Source organism: Dunckerocampus dactyliophorus, chromosome 6, assembly GCF_027744805.1.
Source record: "Dunckerocampus dactyliophorus isolate RoL2022-P2 chromosome 6, RoL_Ddac_1.1, whole genome shotgun sequence".
In the NCBI taxonomy this organism is placed as follows: domain Eukaryota; kingdom Metazoa; phylum Chordata; class Actinopteri; order Syngnathiformes; family Syngnathidae; genus Dunckerocampus; species Dunckerocampus dactyliophorus.
Window position 1 is genome coordinate 9,099,828 of NC_072824.1, and position 17,675 is coordinate 9,117,502.

The following is a 17,675-nucleotide window of genomic DNA, read 5'->3' on the forward strand; positions in this document are numbered from 1 at the left end:
TAATTTTATTCATTTATTTATTTATTGTGTGTTTGGCAACAGTTTCACACATGATATTTGACAGTATAAACAAGTGAGAAAAAAGTTGTCAAGCCAAAAAAAAAAGCCACCTGCCACATCAGGCAGGATTTCCATCTAATTTAAGAGCAGCCATTCCTTCTATGGCCTCCTCCTCTTCTTCATCATCCTCCTCCTCCTCTTCCTCCTCCTCCTCATCATCATCATCTTCATCGTAATCATCTTCCTCATAGTCGTCGTCGTAGTCGTCCGCTTGGTGTCCTCCGCCTCCTGACGCAACATTTTTCCAGTATGCGTCGTAGCCTGATGCGCCGTAGTCGTCGTCGTCATCCTCGTCAGCGCCAGCCTGGCGTCCGAATTTCAACGTGCGAGCTGCAGCGGTGGGGAGAATGAGCACTTAGCGGTCATGTGACTCATTTTACACAGTGAAGCAGGATAGAGAAAGGTGTCTCGCTGACTCACTGGACATGCTGAGGTCTTTGGTCTCTTGGGTCTCATGGCCACATTTTGGACACGGAGGAGCCTTGCCCTTCTCCTGCTTGAAGACCTTACTCTTGACGTGGTCTTCGCAGTAACAGGCCTGACGATGGCACAGAAGTGTATGTCATGTTTAGAAAGACAACTCAGTTTTTGGTCAACTTCAGGCCCAGATGGGTGCACTGGGTTAACACAAGGCACTGTAAGACAAGTGCCGCCTTTCCACCATACAGTACGGCTTTAGCGCAGTTCTAGTTGCCTTGACTTTGGAGCAGCTGTGTTTTCCACTTGAAAATAGTACGGCGGAAACCTGTGAAAACCACGCTGCGCAGAACACCACCGTTAAAACGAGACACGCTAATGAACAACAACAGCAGAGATCGAGGGTCGATCGAGAGATTGTGTTTATGTATCAGTAAATATAAGGATTTTTGCATTTAATTCATTGACACAAAAAAAACTGATCTGGTGGTAGAGTAAGTGTAAAAGGTATAAAACGGAATGTGAAAAAATAAAAATCTACAAATAAAACAGATTTCATAGGGCCCTAGGAATGCTTAGCGTTCCCATTGCACGAGTGAAGCAGAAGTGTCAACTCCCCTCAGAACTCTCAGACCTGCCCTGCTTTGTATTGATGGCAACTTCCTCCTTAGGGCGTTGCCTTGACCTCATGCAGTATTTAGTAAAAGTGCTTGACATGGTTTGGATTACTGTTGTTATTCAGTTCAGTTTGACACAATTACAGGCTGAGTCTTTTATCAGACACACTTCCTGATCGTTGCGACTGCTTCCTTTTGTTTTTGTTGTCAGGTCACGTTCACAGCAGCAGCAGGAAGGGAGTTTGCATGGTTTCCCTGCCTGCCACATATTTTAATGTAGTACTTAAGCTGGTAAGGTGTACAAATTCAATGAGGCCAAGTTGTTTCTGGGGTCAAGTAGCAGAGCTGTTGCCTCACCTTACAGCGTAGGCACGAGTGTTGGCCCAGTCTATTGCAGGAAACACCTACAATGAAAAATGAGAAAAATTCACTGCAGCATGCACAGTCGAATTCCCCTCCACCTGTGCACAAACCTTGAAAGTGGTATTGTGCAACACACACACCAAATACACACTTTCACCATGTCTTACCACAGCACGCTAATTAAGGACAGCGTGGTGACTCACATTTGAATGTTTCTGCCTGAAGGACTTGGCAGCTTGCCTGGTGCTCAAATTGATCATCCTCACATAAGAAGTTTTGACAGAAGGAACAGCGGAAAATACGCCCACCTGTTAAGGGAATGAGGAGGGAGGCCAGTGTGAGAGCGAAGGATGGGCACCAACCGTTGGGAGGTTTTCACCCACCGTGGTCCCAAACGCTGCGTTCACACTCAATGCAGTCGGCTTCAGTCAGAGGACACATGCAGGCATGAGTGCTCAAACATTTCCTGCTGTGGCACACCCAGGCTTCACAGAAGTCGCACACCGCCCCCTAGTGGGCAGGACAAAGTATCAGCGTTACACAAACAGGTTGAAATTAAAGTAGGGCTGACTAATGGTTGTCTTAATCCAGGGGTAGGGAAACTACGACTTGGGAGCCACCTAGCTCTCAGACATGTCTGAGATTGCTGACATTATAAACAAAAGCATTACAGAAATTAGTGATAAAAATAACATTCAAAATATGCAACTTTCTTATGCATTTTAATCCATCCATCCATTTTCTACCGCAGTGTGGGTGCCAGAGCCCACGCCAGCTGTCCGTCCGGTATGTTTCGGGTCAGATGCCAAAACTCGATTATTACTGGATAATGCAGTAGCCTACCCGGGGTGACTGACATGTCAAGAAGTAAACTGCCTTCCTTTGATCAAATAATCAGCTAGCTAATTCTGCAGAGCCAATCCTTTTGACGATGAAGATGGCAAAAAGAAAGAAAGACATGGAGCACGGTGCAAAACCATGCAGAACCAGACGTCGCAACAATGTTAAATATAATAATAAATTCAGAGACTTATATCCTAAAATTGTTGGTCTTGCTTAAAAATGCACACATTTAGTTGTATTCAATGTTAAAAAAATATGATATGGCTCTCATAGAAATACACTTTCAAATATGTGGCTTTCATGGCTCTCTTAGCCAAAAAGGTTCCTGACCCCTGTCTGAGTCCATTAATCTGAAGCTTGTTGTTTCGATTAATCGAGTAATCAGTTAGGCCCCTGTCGGACCAAATCAATATGAACCAAACACAAACAGCTAGTGGTTTGGTCTGCAACTTATTAGAAAAGAGGCAAAAATGTCCAACACTATTTTTTTTCAAGAGGGCTTTATAGGCAGAATAAGTGTTTCTCATTACGTGCATTCTTAGTGTCGGATTTTTAGCTGTTTTTATATCTTTACAACGCACAGAAAAGAGAAAGACGTGTTCACATCTCACATATGGATTGTGGATGATGGGCAAAAAAAAAAAAAAAAAGTGCAGTTTTCCTTTAAAAATGTGGAACTTATTATGCTTATTTTAGGGACTTTTAAAACGATACTGGATCCCAGTCGGGCACTATAATAAGTTTGTTTTTTTTCATAAAATACTTCATAAATCTCAAATCATGTACAGCAGGGGTCTCAAACTCAATTTAACTGGGGGCTGCTGGAGGGACAAATACTGTACAGTACATATGGCTGCTACTACTACTACTACTTACTACTACTACTACTACTACTACTACTACTACTGGAGCCATGTTAACACTAAACATAAAACTTTGGCTTCCCAGCATGCAGTACTTGCTTTGTAAAAAGTTGATATAGTCTCATGTTTTCACACAGTAGTGGTAGTAGTGATAGTAGTAGTAGTAGTAGTTCCCGTGTGTGTGTGTGTGTGTGTGTGTGTGTGCATGTACATGTTCACAGGCTGTGTTGCCACCGTGATTGTCGGCAGTGTTCTGTTTCGTGACCCTCCCCCATTTCACCATGTGATAAGCTCACTGGAAGTTCAGTGTAGGGTTCAAAGTTTACGAAAAAAGTAGCAGCTTACACACGGGAATTTATGGTAAATCTGTTTTTTCCTCAAAATTTTGTAGGTGCGGCTTATACAGTACACCGGAATACATATTGGTATCAGATGTCATTCTATTGTCCCAATTTTCCGATTGAGCTTACTTACCACCATGCCCATTCCAGTGCTGTGGATGCCAGGGTGCTTGACAACACAGTCTGACGTCTTCATGCACTTGGTTTTACCTTGTAACAGACACACACACAAGGGCTATGTTCAAACCGCAGGTCTGTTCAGATTTTTTTTTTTATCATATGTGACCTGTATCTGATGTTTTCATGTTTGTGTGAACAGCACAATTGCAATTTTTTCAAATGCGACTGAGGCCTCATTTGTATGTGGATATAAATCCGATATGTATGCGATGTGACTGCAGTACGAACGGTCAGATCGCATTTACTGTATCCGACCTATATGTCATCAAAAGGAGTGTATTGCTGTCCTTACCGAGGCTTTAAGGGTACTCACCGATGTAGGCGGTCATCGAAAAGTGTGGTTTATCGTGCAAAACTTGGATAAAGGTACTCCCTCTTCTTCTCATCCAAAAATTACTGTAAAAGGTGTTAGCGAAGCAGCTCTTGGTAACGTCGCTCCACTCCTGCCCCCGCATGCGCCTCGGAACTGATACAGCAGCAAGTTGTCTACAAACTGCCATAGCCAAAATTCTTGCCGTCTTTCTTCTTAATCTCCTACACGGAATCATTTGGTTGAGAAAATATTGATTCCCGTTGCCCAAAATTCTTAAAATTGCCACAAACGCTTTAAGGACAGCACGCTAGCAATACTGTAATGTCGATACCAGCTCCTTCATGTTCTAAAGTTGATTCTGAAATCAAAATAGTGATACTTTTGATACGGCAGCTATATGATTGTGTCCTGATGTTGTATATTAGATTGGCTATATTGTAAATCACCCCACATCCTCAATATACTTCAGTGTTTAAAATAAATCAATAAATTACTATGATGTCTTACAGTATATTCTTTATGCTATGATTTGAAATACTGGACAGTACTTTTTAAAATTTACCAGACACATTAGGTGAATTTTCACATAGTATCAGACCCAGTATCGGATCGGAAATTAAATCAATGGTATCGCACATTACTAGAGCACACACTGCCGCAATCTTTCCTTTCTATAAACACACGGAAATGCGAATGATGCCGTGCTTTTGTGCATGCATGTCACTAACCAGACTCTTTGCGTTGACATTGAGAAATTGCATTTAATTGGTAATGTGAACGACCACATAAAAAAAAAAAAAAAAATCATATTTAAACAAAAAATCCGAATTGTGCATCATGCCCTGCAGTGTGTACGTAGCCAAGAACACTTCTGGTATCACAAAAAATAGTGCAACATTTAGCAACTTTTGCCCCACTCACCACATTGCGCACATGTGGGAAGTTTCTGCACGGAACTGCAGAAGTAGCAGAAAGCTCTGTTCTTTTGTTTTCTATTAGGAGGCATTGAAAGAGAAAACATGGTTAGTTAACTTTTAGGGTGTGTTCACACTTGTCATGTCTGCTCCAGTTACAACAGACTCTAGTCCATTTCCTCTGGGAGCATGGTTCGTTTGATCAAGTCTGTTTTTGATGTCTTAATGCAATTTACTGTACATCCTCTTCATTACATCTCGGCTGGTAAAAACTGACGCGGAAGACGTCTTGTGGTTTTGGAGGCGAGCGCTTCGTCAGACAATGTACATGTCTAGGCCTGTCACGATAACAAATTTTTATGGACGATAATTGTTGTACAAATTATTGCCAATAAACTATATTATTGTCAACATTATTTTGAGACCATTTTTTCATTAATGTAATGATAATATATGGCATAGTAATGCAAGTACATTTTTTTATTTCGCAAGATTATTTAACATTGTAATTGAATGTCAATAACATAAATTAAACAAAAAAAAAATCAATCCATTAATCTATCCATTTTCTATGCCGCTTATCCTCACTAGGGTAGCGGGTATGCTGGAGCCTATCCCAGCTGACTTCGGGCGAAAGGCGCGGTACACCCTGGACTGGTCGACAGCCAATCGCAGGGCACATATAGACAAACAACCATTCACACTCACATTCATACCTATGGACAATTTAGAGTCTCCAATTAACCTAACATGCATGTTTTTGGAATGTGGAAGGAAACTGGAGTAGCCGGAGAAAACCCACGCACGGGGAGAACATGCAAACTCCACACAGAAATGCCCAAAGGAGATTTGAACCCAGATCTTCCTGATCTCCTGACTGTGTAGCCAACATGCTAACCACTCATTCACCGTGCGGCCCAAAAACAAAAACACCCCAATGAAAATAAAATGTACTCTTGTCTTTTAGCAAAAATTGTCCTTAAATAAAAATCATATCGTACAATCACATGTATTGTGTAAAACTAAGACATGAATAACATCAAATTAAAAGCACAAATTGAATGCCGACCCACCATCCACCAGTTCAAGTTCCAGCAAGTTTTTCCAGAGAGATTATTACATGGCTGTTTGACGTGTGTGGTAAAAGGCAGTGTGCTAGCATGAATTAACTTGAGACAAATGTGCACATTAGCACTCAAGAAGTCATCAACCTTTATGCATTCCGACATAGTATCAGCATTTGAGACCAAATATGAGGTGAAAGAAAAATGGTAAAAATACAGTAGTAGTCTATCTGTGCGGCATGAGATAAAGTTAGCACACGCACAATGGACATGCGTCAAGTGAGACGGATGTAACAGAGAGAATCCGGTCACTTTTCAAAATAAAACACCAAAAAAAAAGAATTATGGAAAATATTTTTTCTTTCTGTGCGGCCCGGTACCAAATGACCCACGGCCCGGGGGTTGGGGTCACTGGTGTAGCACACGACAAACACAGCAAACATGATCACATCATTCCCATTCTGAAATCTCTTCACTGGCTTCCCGTCCCACTTAGATTAGAATACAGGGTCTCCGTCCTCGCCCATCAGTGACACCAATACCTTCTCCTCACCCCCCAGACTTCCTTATGTACCCTCCGGCCTACAACCAAAAACACCCTTCAACTCCTGTGGGGCTCCAACGCTGTGGAATGCCCTTCCTGACCACTTAAGGGCCCCACAGGCTGTAGAGGTTTTTAGACAAGGCCTAAAAACACATCTTTTTAAAAAAAGCATTTTTTTTTTTATATTTTTAATTTTGATTTTAGAACTATACTATAGCTTTGTTTACAAACCTCATTTTTTCCACTCTGCAGCACTTTGAGATTGCTGATATGTAAAGTACAATATAAATAAAATGTATTATTATTATTTATTCATTATTATAGGTAACAAGTGCACACACTCTAGCACCCCGCCTCTCCCCACACAAAGAGACTGAATGACTGACAAGAGGGTTCACTCACTCCGTTCATTCTGCTGTAGAACAAACATGCCCAGGTGTTGAGACAGATGCTGAGAGTGAACCCTCTTGTCATCCAGCCTGTTTGGTAGAGTGGCCGCAAAATGATCAATTTCATTTTTATTTATCATGCAGTAAATTGATTTATTGATTATCGCGACAGGCCTATACACATCATATATGCAGTCCAACCGAGGCGCGACTTTATGCATATACTTAATTGAGAGCGTTATTTGGTCTGCTGACATAAATACGCTAACTGAACCGCACTAAAGTGACAATGTTTTTTGACCAGAGTACTGGACCACAAGTCTGAAGGAGCCTTTACTCCAGGGGTGCCAAAACTTTTTCCAGCGAGAGCCACATTACTAAGCAGTTATATACCTGTATATTTCAAGAAAAAAACTGCACCTCAGCTGTGTGATATACAGTAGGTGAAAACGCATATTATTAGTATGAACTTCGCTCTTTGCTCTTTTTTAGCCATTTTTGCGGTTTTTTTTTTTGATTTTCCAAATATTTCTTCTTAAATAATCTTCATAAATTTTCTTCTCGTAATATTTTGACTTTATTCCCATAACTTTTTCTCCAATCAAATTTTTCAAAAAAGGCAACTTTATTTTGTTTCTCATATCATAAAATTGCACCTTTTTTTCCTCTAAGTACGACTTTTCTCTGAGTATTCTGACATTGTTCTTGTAGAATTACAGCTATTTTTCTGTTATTTGCCAGCAATTTCAACTTGCTGCTTGTAAATGTTCTCATAATATTAAAACGTTATTCTCAGAAAATTATGTATTTTCTCATTAAATTAAAACTTTTTTCTCTCAATATTTTCATGCTATTCTTGTCAAATTTCTGCAGTTTTGTATTTTTGTTGTGGGGGTTTTTTGCTTGTTAAATTGTACTTTTAGAATGGCTCCCGGACCACACTTTGGACACCGCTGCTTTAGTCCATCCTGATTGTTCTGGCTAACATAGTGACTTACCTCTGACATTTATCACATTCCTACAAAGCAGAGGGAAATAAACCAGGCTTTAGAAGATGCAACACTGGGAGATTGATTAGGAATATTGTGTTATAGCCACAGTAGCGCCTCACCATGGTTACGTTGCAGGCGTGTTTAGCCAAATCAACCTGATCCCGGTTGGCTCTGCTCTGTTTCTCTCGCTCCTTTCGACTCTCTGCCTTTTTCCTGGCACCGGTCTTTTTCTTGGGCATTTTGGCTCCAGCAGACTGGCACCCCGATAAGGCAAAACTAACCTGGACACACACACGCGCGCGCGCGCAACGCTACTGGTAGTCACAACTACTGGTAGTCACAACTAACCTAACTAATCTAATTAATGCTGCAAAGTACTCGACTAACAGCAACAATTGTTATCGTCAAACAAATTGAAGTTTAAGATGCGAGTCATGAACGGAAGGATGCAGAGCAAGGTAAGACTTTGTAGCAGTCTGGCTAGCGGGTACTTGCTAGCATGACGGTAAGTTACATGTTATAAAGTGAATTAACTTTAATTAACGGCTACTTGCGTCGTCAGTAAGTTGTGAAGTAATCCATTTAGTTGTTAGAGCTGTTACAATTACGTGTCATTGCACGTGAAAAGAACATTATATCACTTTACCGTAAAGGCTGAGCGGTTTAAGGGATACCCGGTCCGTCACTAAAAATATTCCGGCACAAAACAAGCCATTGAGCGTAATTTCCTGTTTCCTTGCGGAAGTAGTTTTACTGTTTTAGTTTTGAAGTCGGTTTTTCAGTACTGTTACTCTTACAGCGCTATACTATATGTTATATGCTATTGTTAAAAGAATAAATATGTTGTTTTTGCTTGTGTAAAAAATATGCACACTAACTCACAATAGCTGTTTCACATGTAGCAATTTATTTACCACGTTACAGATAATTAAATTAAAAAAAACAATAATCATTCATTCAGGACTAATTGTCCTGATAACCATAATAACTATTTTTATTTTATTGTCTCCTTATTTAAGATTGAAAATGCGCAATCTAATGTGTTTTGTTACTATATCAAAGCTATTGAAACATTTAATAAACATTTAAAGCGTTTTTTCTGCACGTAATGATAAAAATATGATTTTTATTTTTAGTACAGCAGCTCCCTGTTCTGTGCTTCTAGGCCACATTTACCACGCCCAGGTCACGTGGTAGGCGAGCCTCCATCCAATCAGGGAGCACCTGGCGACTGCGGGTACCAACAACAGTCTGGTGCTGATGATGTGTAGTAGAGTTCTAGCAAGTGGACAAACACAGCAAGAGGGGTCTTCTCCTGGACCCTCCATGCAGCTTTAAAGGTCCTGCTCCATGATGGTTCCGTCTGTCACTCGACTCTGCCGCAGTGTGGCTTTCTCGACCTGGCTCATCTCCTCCCTGTGCTCCGTGCACCTGTTGTGTTTGGACTTCACGGTGGCGGAGAAGGAGGAGTGGTACACGGCCTTCGTCAATATCACCTACCTGGACCCGGTCACCTCGCAGATCCGCACCGAGAAGACAGAGTGTGGCCGCTACGGCGAGCACTCGCCCAAGAGGGAAGCCATGGGGCTGGTTCTGGTCCCCTCCCTGCCGCAGGAGCGACAGATGTGCGACCCGGCCGCCCGTTTCCCACCCGTGTCGCGAACTGCCGCCGCCTGGGTGGCGCTGGTGGCTGCGGGGAACTGTACATACCGCGAAAAAATCCGTAACGCGGCCGGTCTGAACGCCTCTGCTGTGGTCGTGTACAATGTGGGCTCCAGCGGTACCAACGACACCATCACCATGCCCCACTCAGGTAAGAACACATGCATCCTTTTTACATGGCCTCCTGCTACAGGTGGACTTCATCTGTGTTTGTAGAATAGTTATTTATTGCCATGGAATGCAAACTGTACTTAATGCACGTGGAGAGCAAAGAATGCACATACTGTATTTCAGTAGTAGTCTAGAAAAACTTGTATTTAAAATATACTCTGTATCACAGTAAATAATGTGTATGTGAAAATATAGTTTGTCAGGAATGTTTAAAAAGACGTTGCAAAACCCATTCAAGTTACAAATTCTATTGTGTATATTTGATATTCACGGAAGGGATATTACCCGACTAAATTAAGTATTGCGCTTTTGTTTAAAGATCTGTGTGTTTTCACATATAGTCCTATATAGTCCTCCAGTATGTTTTCCCCCCCATTCGTTTGGTTTGTTGGATCCCATCCAAGTGGTAAATGAACAGAACAGGTTTGGCTCCTCAACCGGCACAATACTGTATGGCGTGTCAACAAGTAGGAGGATAATTTGCTTGAGGTGTCTTGTTGACGCAATTATTTCTTATCAAAAAACACAATAACAGAGAACTTTGTAAAAATGGTGCATCATAGCTGTAACACTAGATCTGTCATTTATTCACCTGTGCCTTTTACACAGAACCCAGCTAAGGTGGGGTATTGCGACAAGTGTCAACATCTTGTGTGATATATAAAATACTTGTTGCACAATTGCTGTCAACACAACAGGGCAAGAGAAGTCAGTTTGTGGTGTTAAACATCACACACCTGCCCCGGTTTTTAGATATTCCTTTCCACACAGCTGACATCCCACCTTTGATAGTACCTCCTCCTCCGCCTCAGTTGCGGCTCCAACTTTAAAGCTGGAAAATTGCCATCTCAACATCATTCTTCCATTTGGTGTTGGTGTCATTTATACGGAACAGGGTAAAGATGGGGAAAAGACTGCTTTTGCAGACAGTATGAAATGGCCCACAAACGCTATCCTGCCTCTGTTACCAGAAAATTGCCAGGTTGTCCCTCCATTCACGTCATGGCTGTCCATACAGAACAGCCAAATGAGTAAAAGGAGCGGGAAAGGGGCTGCAAACACAGTTTCGGTTCTGATGCTAGCTCAGAAGACAGAAAAGTTGCTCTATTACATGTTGCTCAAACAGAACAGAAAAGAGGTGGGAAAATCATCTTTTGCAGGCAGGGTATCAAGGCACCAATGTAAAGTGTTGCCTGTAAAGTATTTTGGTGAACCCTCCACTTCATCATGAATTAAGACCATAGAAATATGCCCATGAAATAAACATGTCAAAATGCTTTTAAAGATGCAGAGTGTGCACACTGATGATACAGCAACAAGATGAAGGGATTGGTTTCACTTTGGATCAACACCAGTCACTTTAATGTCCAATCTTTCATTTCTCTTTTGTTGACTTCTAATCCATTATTAGTCTTCCATGTCAACTTTTTTCAGTGTGAAACATTGCCTCAATCTGTTGCTTGTTTTCCTAAAAAAAATGCCAGCACAATGCCTTTGTACATTTTGTCGACAAACTTGGGAGGTTTTTCCCACCATTTGTGGTTCCACAGCCAAAAAGAATCTGGGAATGGATTCAGGCCTAGAATACCTGGAGGACTTTTACTTGTACAGCAATGTTTGGTGGCTCTAAATCCTTCAGCGCGTTTGGGTTGGATAGATTTATCGGGCAAGGTAGCAGCCAACAAACATACCTGCATCAAAGAACAGTGAACAGTTCCAAGCCAATTTAGAGACCTTCCATGAATCAAAGAGGTGGGAAAGGGCAGAGGGGTGATGTCAGCGCTGGCAGAGAGACAAGGGAGGCAATAAGAGAGTGCAGTGAAGGGTGCAGTAACGGCTCGTCATGTTCAGGATTCAACATGATGCTGCCAAATAAAGAGTGGAACACTTCTGGGTCCTGAGCCAACACAGCTGTGCTGTAAAGTCCACTCTGGCCTTTCTTTTTAACCATTTCATGCAGAGACCATGTCAGAGCTCAGCTGCATCCATGTACACCTCGCTACTGGTGCTTTTCCATTGGCAAAACCGGGTACTAAGAGGTACTATTTCTAGTGCCTGGTCAGCCAGAGTTCCAAGTGTGCAGAGCCAATACCATATGGTTGATGCTCTTTGGAAGATTTGGCATTGTAACAACTGAGGATGCATGGCTGGAAATTACATTACGTTAGCTTATGTTTTTGCTGTGATTTAGCGCTGGAAGCTGCAATATTGTACTCCCGTCTCCACTTTGCTGCAGCGCTCTATTTTGTTGTTGCCCATAGTCTCAAGTTTGTCTCATAAAATGAAACATTGAAACGTAAATTGTAAGCCCCTGTCAAACTGCCCCAAAAGGAAGGCTTTTTTATAACTTTTTTTTTTGTGTCGCTGCCTGACTCTCACATCTCCAGCTCAGTTGTGTTGAAACTAATTGCACTTGTCTGACAGGTGGCGCTGGTGTTGACGTCATCTCTAGGGGTGTCATGAGACACTCTGTTCATGAGACGAGACGAAACACAAGATTGGGTCTACGAGAACAAGAAGAGACTTTAACATCACTTTCAAGAAAAATGCAATGAACAAATATATAAAATATTTGACAATATATCTACTAATTTAATTTCTACTATGTTACACTCTTCTGCACTCTGTATGTATGTTAGCGGCCCTGCCTCCACCCCCTGAGACAAAGAGACTGTATGACTGACAAAAGGGCTTATTTCGTTCATTCCGTTATTCTATGGAACAAACAAGCCGAGGTGCGGACACCAATGCTTCCTACGTGTTTAATCTTGCAAAATCTTGTGACACTAGATCTTGGGACACCCCTAGTCATCACGCTATTTATCTCACACACACACAGTTACGTCAATATCCAGCTTTGCTCGGTTCTGTCAGAAAAGCTCAGGTGGATAAATTACAGCTCTTCTGTCATGGCCCCTTTCACACTGCCTGTAAAAAGCCGGTATTTATACATCAAAGCAGATTCTGAATTATCTGATTGTGTCTCGCTGTGTGAAATTGCACACCATTACGCCATTATCCCGCTTTGCTGGGTTCTGTGTGAAAGGCACGGGCAAATAAATGTTGGATCCAGTGTCACTGCACTTTCACACTGTAAAAAACTGTAAAAAGCCAGGAAAATGATGTTCTGTAGGACTGGCCCAGAAATAGAATGGGGGGACAAAGTCAAAAAAATCTTGCGGATTTTGAGGTATTACCAGAGCCGTAACAGAAGAAGGATGGCAGGAAGCTGGGACAGCTCACAGCTCACTGCCTTCCCCCTGTTGTGTTGACAACAATTGTCACTGTGAGTATTTTATATGTCTGATCTACTGTTACGGTCGTTTTTCACACGGCCTGTAAAAAGTCGGGAAAATGCTTTTACGTATCAATGGCACCAACACGGAATTGGGAGGTGACAAAGTCGACCAGGGAATTTTCAGCCTTCTAAGGTAGTAATAGATGCGTAACAGAAACGGGATGGCGCCTGTGTGAAAGGGAATAGCAGAAAGCCTCCAGACACTCACTTCTCCTGCCATGTTGTGCTGAAAGCAGTTGTTGCCCTCCAACAAGTTTTTTATCCAATTGCAGGATGTCGTGTTGCTCATTATGCCAATATCTTGCTTCGCTTGACTTTGTGTGAAAGGCACAGATGAGTAAATGCTCATCTGTTGCAGCTCTGAGGGAGGCAATATTGTGGGATCACTGTGTGAAAGAAGTCCAGTGTTAATTGTCCTACTGAATGCAGAGTTTGGACATGCTTCCAGGCTTAAAGGTTAGTAGGAGATGATATTAGGTACAGTAGATGCTTTACAATGCTCATCTTGTGGCACCATGTGGCTTCCTCCATACAATCATAAATGTGCAGGACAGGTGTGTGTGAATATGCCAGCTGACTGTCCACGTGCAAGCATGGATGCTGTTGCAGTCTTTTCTGAGCTACTACTTACAGTATGTAGATCTGCTTATTTTACTCGGTGGCGGTGTCGGCCATCTGCCCAGCAAACGGACTCGTCATCCAAAAGGTGGCAGCTGGTCACCTGAGAGGAATGTGTTGCTATTATGTGGCACATTAGCTTCTAGTTCATTCATTCATTTTCTATGCCGCTTGTCCTTACAAGGGTCCCGGGGGTGTGCTGGAGCCTATCCCCCTGGGGCAGGGTCAAACAATTCAGAGTCTCCAATTAACCGAACATGCATATTTTTGGAATGTGGGAAAAAGCCGGAGAAAACACACGCACGCAGAACATCCCCAACTGGAGATTTGAACCCAGATCTTCCAGATGTCCTGACTGTGTGGCCAACATGCTAACCACTAGGCCGCCGCGCGGCCTGCTTCTAGTTGCTTGTCCCAACACTCGCTTTGATCATCTCTTGTTGCGAAGTAGGGTCAATTTGATATTTGTATAGTAACACATGTAGATATGCTAAGAAGTTATATATATTTTAAGAAGAAACTTTGTGATATCGAGCAGTGTCACAGTAAATGTATCCACTAGGGAATCTTTGTCTTTGTCTGTCTCACCGAACACACACACCTAGTGGCTAATGTAGAAGACCGTACTAGATTCACAATTACAGTGCTTTTTCAGCTTTGTATTTGTATTTTAGTTCATTTAGTTATTTCATTTAGCCATTTTTATGCCTGCAAATGCTTAATTTAGGCCATAAGTACAATTTGCTTATATATGCATTTTTTAAAGTACTTACAGGCCGTATTCGACCACAAAACAGTGATCATATATTAATTAATTCATTTTTTTTAAAGCAACATAGCGAGGAAGCGATAATCGTAGCACAATACTGTGAGGGATTACCATAGTTTACATTTAAAAATATTATTACAAATGTATTTAGCATTGAAAAATATTAGTGGTTAGCATGTTGGCCACACTGCTGAAGATCTGGGTTTCGAATCTTCGTGTCTCTCTGGGTATTCCGGCTTCCTCCCACATTCCAAAAACATGCATGTTAGGTTAATTGGAGACTCTAAATTGTCCATAGGTATGAATGTGAGTGTCTATATGTGCCTGCTGCAATTGACTGCATGGATGGATTTAAAGTGACTTAGAGTGTCTTTAAAAGCAAATAAAGATAATATATAGGTATATATTTTCTACACATCCATCCATCCATCCATTTTCTATGCCGCTTCTCCTCATTAGGGTCGCGGGGGTAGGCTGGAGCCTACCCCAGCTCACTTTGGGGCGACAGGCGGGGTACACCCTGGACTGGTCGCCAGCCAATCGCAGGGCACATATAGACAAACCAACATTCACACTCACATTCATACCTATGGACAACTTAGAGTCACCAATTAAACTAACATGCATGTTTTTGGAATATTTTCTACACATTTTATTAGATATTGTTTATTATGCTTGTGGTCAAGGCACACAGAGTTTTCTTGAAGACACACACTAGAAATTAGGTGTAATTGTCAATGAAAATAGCTGTCTAAATGACAGCTGCTGTTTCGAGGCGTCTCATAAGCATGAAAATAAAATAACAAATTTAGTTTGATCGACCTTGGTTTGCAGATTATTTTGTTACATAAAGGGATTTGTGCAGTGCAGCCCATGTACCAAATATGGAGTGGTTCTCTCTCACACACACACACACACACACACACACATTCAGTACATGCTTGTTGCCTTAGATGTTTGTGATCATGGGTTGAAACAATGCCACCGGGAGCCACGATGACTTCATGCAGCTTTCAGAGGGAATATGATGTAACTATGCTGTCTTGATGCAGCCTCATGAAACACACACGGCTTGTTATTCTCTTATTGTGGTGGGATCTGCTCAGACTCCCATGTGTCAGTCACTCAGCAGTCTTTGTTTCAGTATTATAAAGCGGAAGGAGCAAAATATCTACCTAAAAATAGTACTATTTGAAGTGCTTGATGGGAGTTTTCCTCATGATGTGAACACACTGTTTTCCTCATAGACCTGCTTGAATTCAAAAGCTTTAGTGCACATAAAGAGAAGCACCAGATGGCTGCTCACACAAGTCGTCTGACACTTTAAGGTGAAGATTAAAGTTTTAGATGTCTTCCTTAAGCTCCTTTGACACCACAGTTTCTGACATTTTTTCACATTGGCTCAGGCGCACAAGAAGTCAGTCTCATATGATTTGTAGTTTATAAGAACCTTGGATATTTGATTGAGGAATAAAAGCAGTTTTAATTTAATAGCCTCAAACTGATATGATTGATCAGTATACGTACTTAAGTTTCACAGCAAGGGTGCATAGTTGAACACAGCCTGTTTGCTTGTAAACATCTGCCCTTTTCCACGCAGTTTCTATCTACACTTGGGATTTGGCTAAACTACTATCTGTCATATCAGGTTGACACTACTGTATAATATTTGATATATAAAAGTGTTTTAGGTGTACCGAGTATTTTGGCTTCATGTGTCAACATTTAACTGCACAGGTACCTAATACTTAGGCCACGAGGGTACTTGATATGGGTGTACCTAATATTTTCTCAACAAACATTGGATGTACCTGATAGTTTGGCAACACCAAATATTTTGGCTTCACATATTATTTGGACAGCAAATGGCTAAAATATTGGCCTAAAGTGTTTCTAATATTTTGGCCACATGTGCACTTATTATATGGGTGTACGGAATCTTTTAGTGTCACGTGTACCTAATATTTTGGTCGCAAATGCGTCCAATATGTTGGCCGAAAGTGTGCGCAGTATTTTAAGTGTACATTATAGTTTGCCTGCAGGTGTAGCTATTACCTTGGGCTTGTGTGGACCTAATATTTTGGCTGCAGGTGTACCTAATATTTGGCCATAAGTGTACCGAATAGTTTGGCCAAATGTGTGCCCAGCATTTTGGGGTGTACCTAATAGTTTGAACTCAAGTTCACCTAACATTGTAACTAGGGGTGTAACGATTCGTTTTAATAACGATTTGATTCGTATCACGAATTGTGGTTGCTGATACGATTCAAGGACGATATTGGTTCATTTAGAACGATACAATCTGAAGCGATTCAGTAACTTTTTAGCCAAAAATTCAACCAGTGTGACTGTGAAATAAATACCTGGATACTGGACAGTGCAGGTGAAGTTTCCTAGATTCCCGTTGTTTTTTTGTAAGGTAATCAGGTATAAATTATTAATAATGCTGACATACTTAAGAATAATTGATCAATGAGTACAAAAAATGCAATACAAAATCAGGATGAACAGAGGGTGGTGTAGCTTGCCATGATTAATTACAGTATTTACTTTAAATAGTGCAATCCAAGCCTGCACTTTGCACCCAATTAGGGACATTATGCAAATTCTTAATAATCCTCCTGATCAGAGCAGCCATTTAAAAGAATACAATGACAGAAGTTTTGCAGCACACATATGTTAGGAATGTTACAAGATTTTTAAATGTGTAAAATCAAGTCTGTGATTAATTCTGTCTGATAAAACATGACTTGAACATTAATTTGATACCTCATTCACTTTTCTACCCCAAGTATTAAAGAAATTAAAGCAAATTTCATACCGAAAAATAGTGCCTTTGGTTCCCATTGCTTTAACATTGAGTCAAGACAAAAGCTGTGATCGACCCACGGACCTTGGCAAGTACAACCGACCATCCATTTTGTATGCCGCTTATCCTTACTAGGGTTGCGGGTATGCTGGAGCCTATCCCAGCTGACTTGAGGCGAGAGGCGGGGAGGGCACATACAGACAAACAGATGCCCAACGGAGATTCAAACCCAGGTCTTCCTGACTGTGTGGCCAACATGCTCACCACTCGGCCACAAGTCCAACCGTACTACAAAATATATAATATATATATCAATATATCAAAATATATCTTAGGGTGTGACATTTGTTTTAAAAGTCAACAGAGGAGCCATTTACATTTGTTTCATAATCAAAATGTCCAGGGAAGAAAATCAAGTGTCATAAATGTTGCAGCAGCACGCTGTATT

General features: G+C 41.4%; 2 protein-coding genes across 8 annotated transcripts in view; one reads left to right on the plus strand and one right to left on the minus strand.

Moving 5' to 3' along the window:
• On the minus strand, positions 1-8,611 carry znf330 (zinc finger protein 330). Of its 5 annotated transcripts, none has more exons than XM_054779496.1 (10): positions 8,547-8,611; positions 8,020-8,181; positions 7,907-7,926; positions 3,998-4,218; positions 3,638-3,714; positions 1,841-1,967; positions 1,661-1,765; positions 1,452-1,498; positions 481-598; positions 1-390 (listed from the first exon to the last, which is right to left on the minus strand). In XM_054779496.1, the coding sequence occupies exons 2-10, from the start codon at positions 8,137-8,139 to the stop codon at positions 119-121; spliced, it is 1,107 nt and encodes a 368-aa protein (XP_054635471.1). In that variant the 5' UTR covers positions 8,140-8,181; positions 8,547-8,611; the 3' UTR covers positions 1-118. The 5 variants fall into 5 exon arrangements, with proteins under 5 accessions (XP_054635471.1, XP_054635476.1, XP_054635473.1 ...); XM_054779501.1 differs by lacking the exon at positions 3,998-4,218 and adding an exon at positions 4,919-4,989; XM_054779498.1 differs by having other exon boundaries at positions 8,020-8,211; positions 8,547-8,593.
• rnf150a (ring finger protein 150a) overlaps positions 8,035-17,675 on the plus strand; it is a 21,016-nt gene continuing 11,375 nt past the window's right edge. For all 3 annotated transcript variants that reach the window (XM_054779493.1, XM_054779494.1, XM_054779495.1), the window contains exons 1-2: positions 8,035-8,358; positions 9,066-9,713. In XM_054779493.1, the coding sequence (XP_054635468.1) occupies positions 9,251-9,713 (463 nt within the window). In that variant the 5' untranslated portion in view covers positions 8,035-8,358; positions 9,066-9,250. The remainder of the gene's footprint in view (positions 8,359-9,065; positions 9,714-17,675) is intronic.

What these genes read in the sequence shown, in the direction of transcription:
- znf330 (XM_054779496.1), bottom strand. Translation starts at nt 8,139, where the DNA reads ATGCCCAAGAAAAAGACCGGTGCCAGGAAAAAGGCAGAGAGTCGAAAG. An exon ending in GAATGTGATAAATGTCAGAG is followed by an intron (nt 4,219 to 7,906) that starts GTAAGTCACTAT and finishes GATTCCGTGTAG; the next exon opens with GAGATTAAGAAGAAAGACGG. An exon ending in CAAAGACCTCAGCATGTCCA is followed by an intron (nt 391 to 480) that starts GTGAGTCAGCGA and finishes CCACCGCTGCAG; the next exon opens with CTCGCACGTTGAAATTCGGA.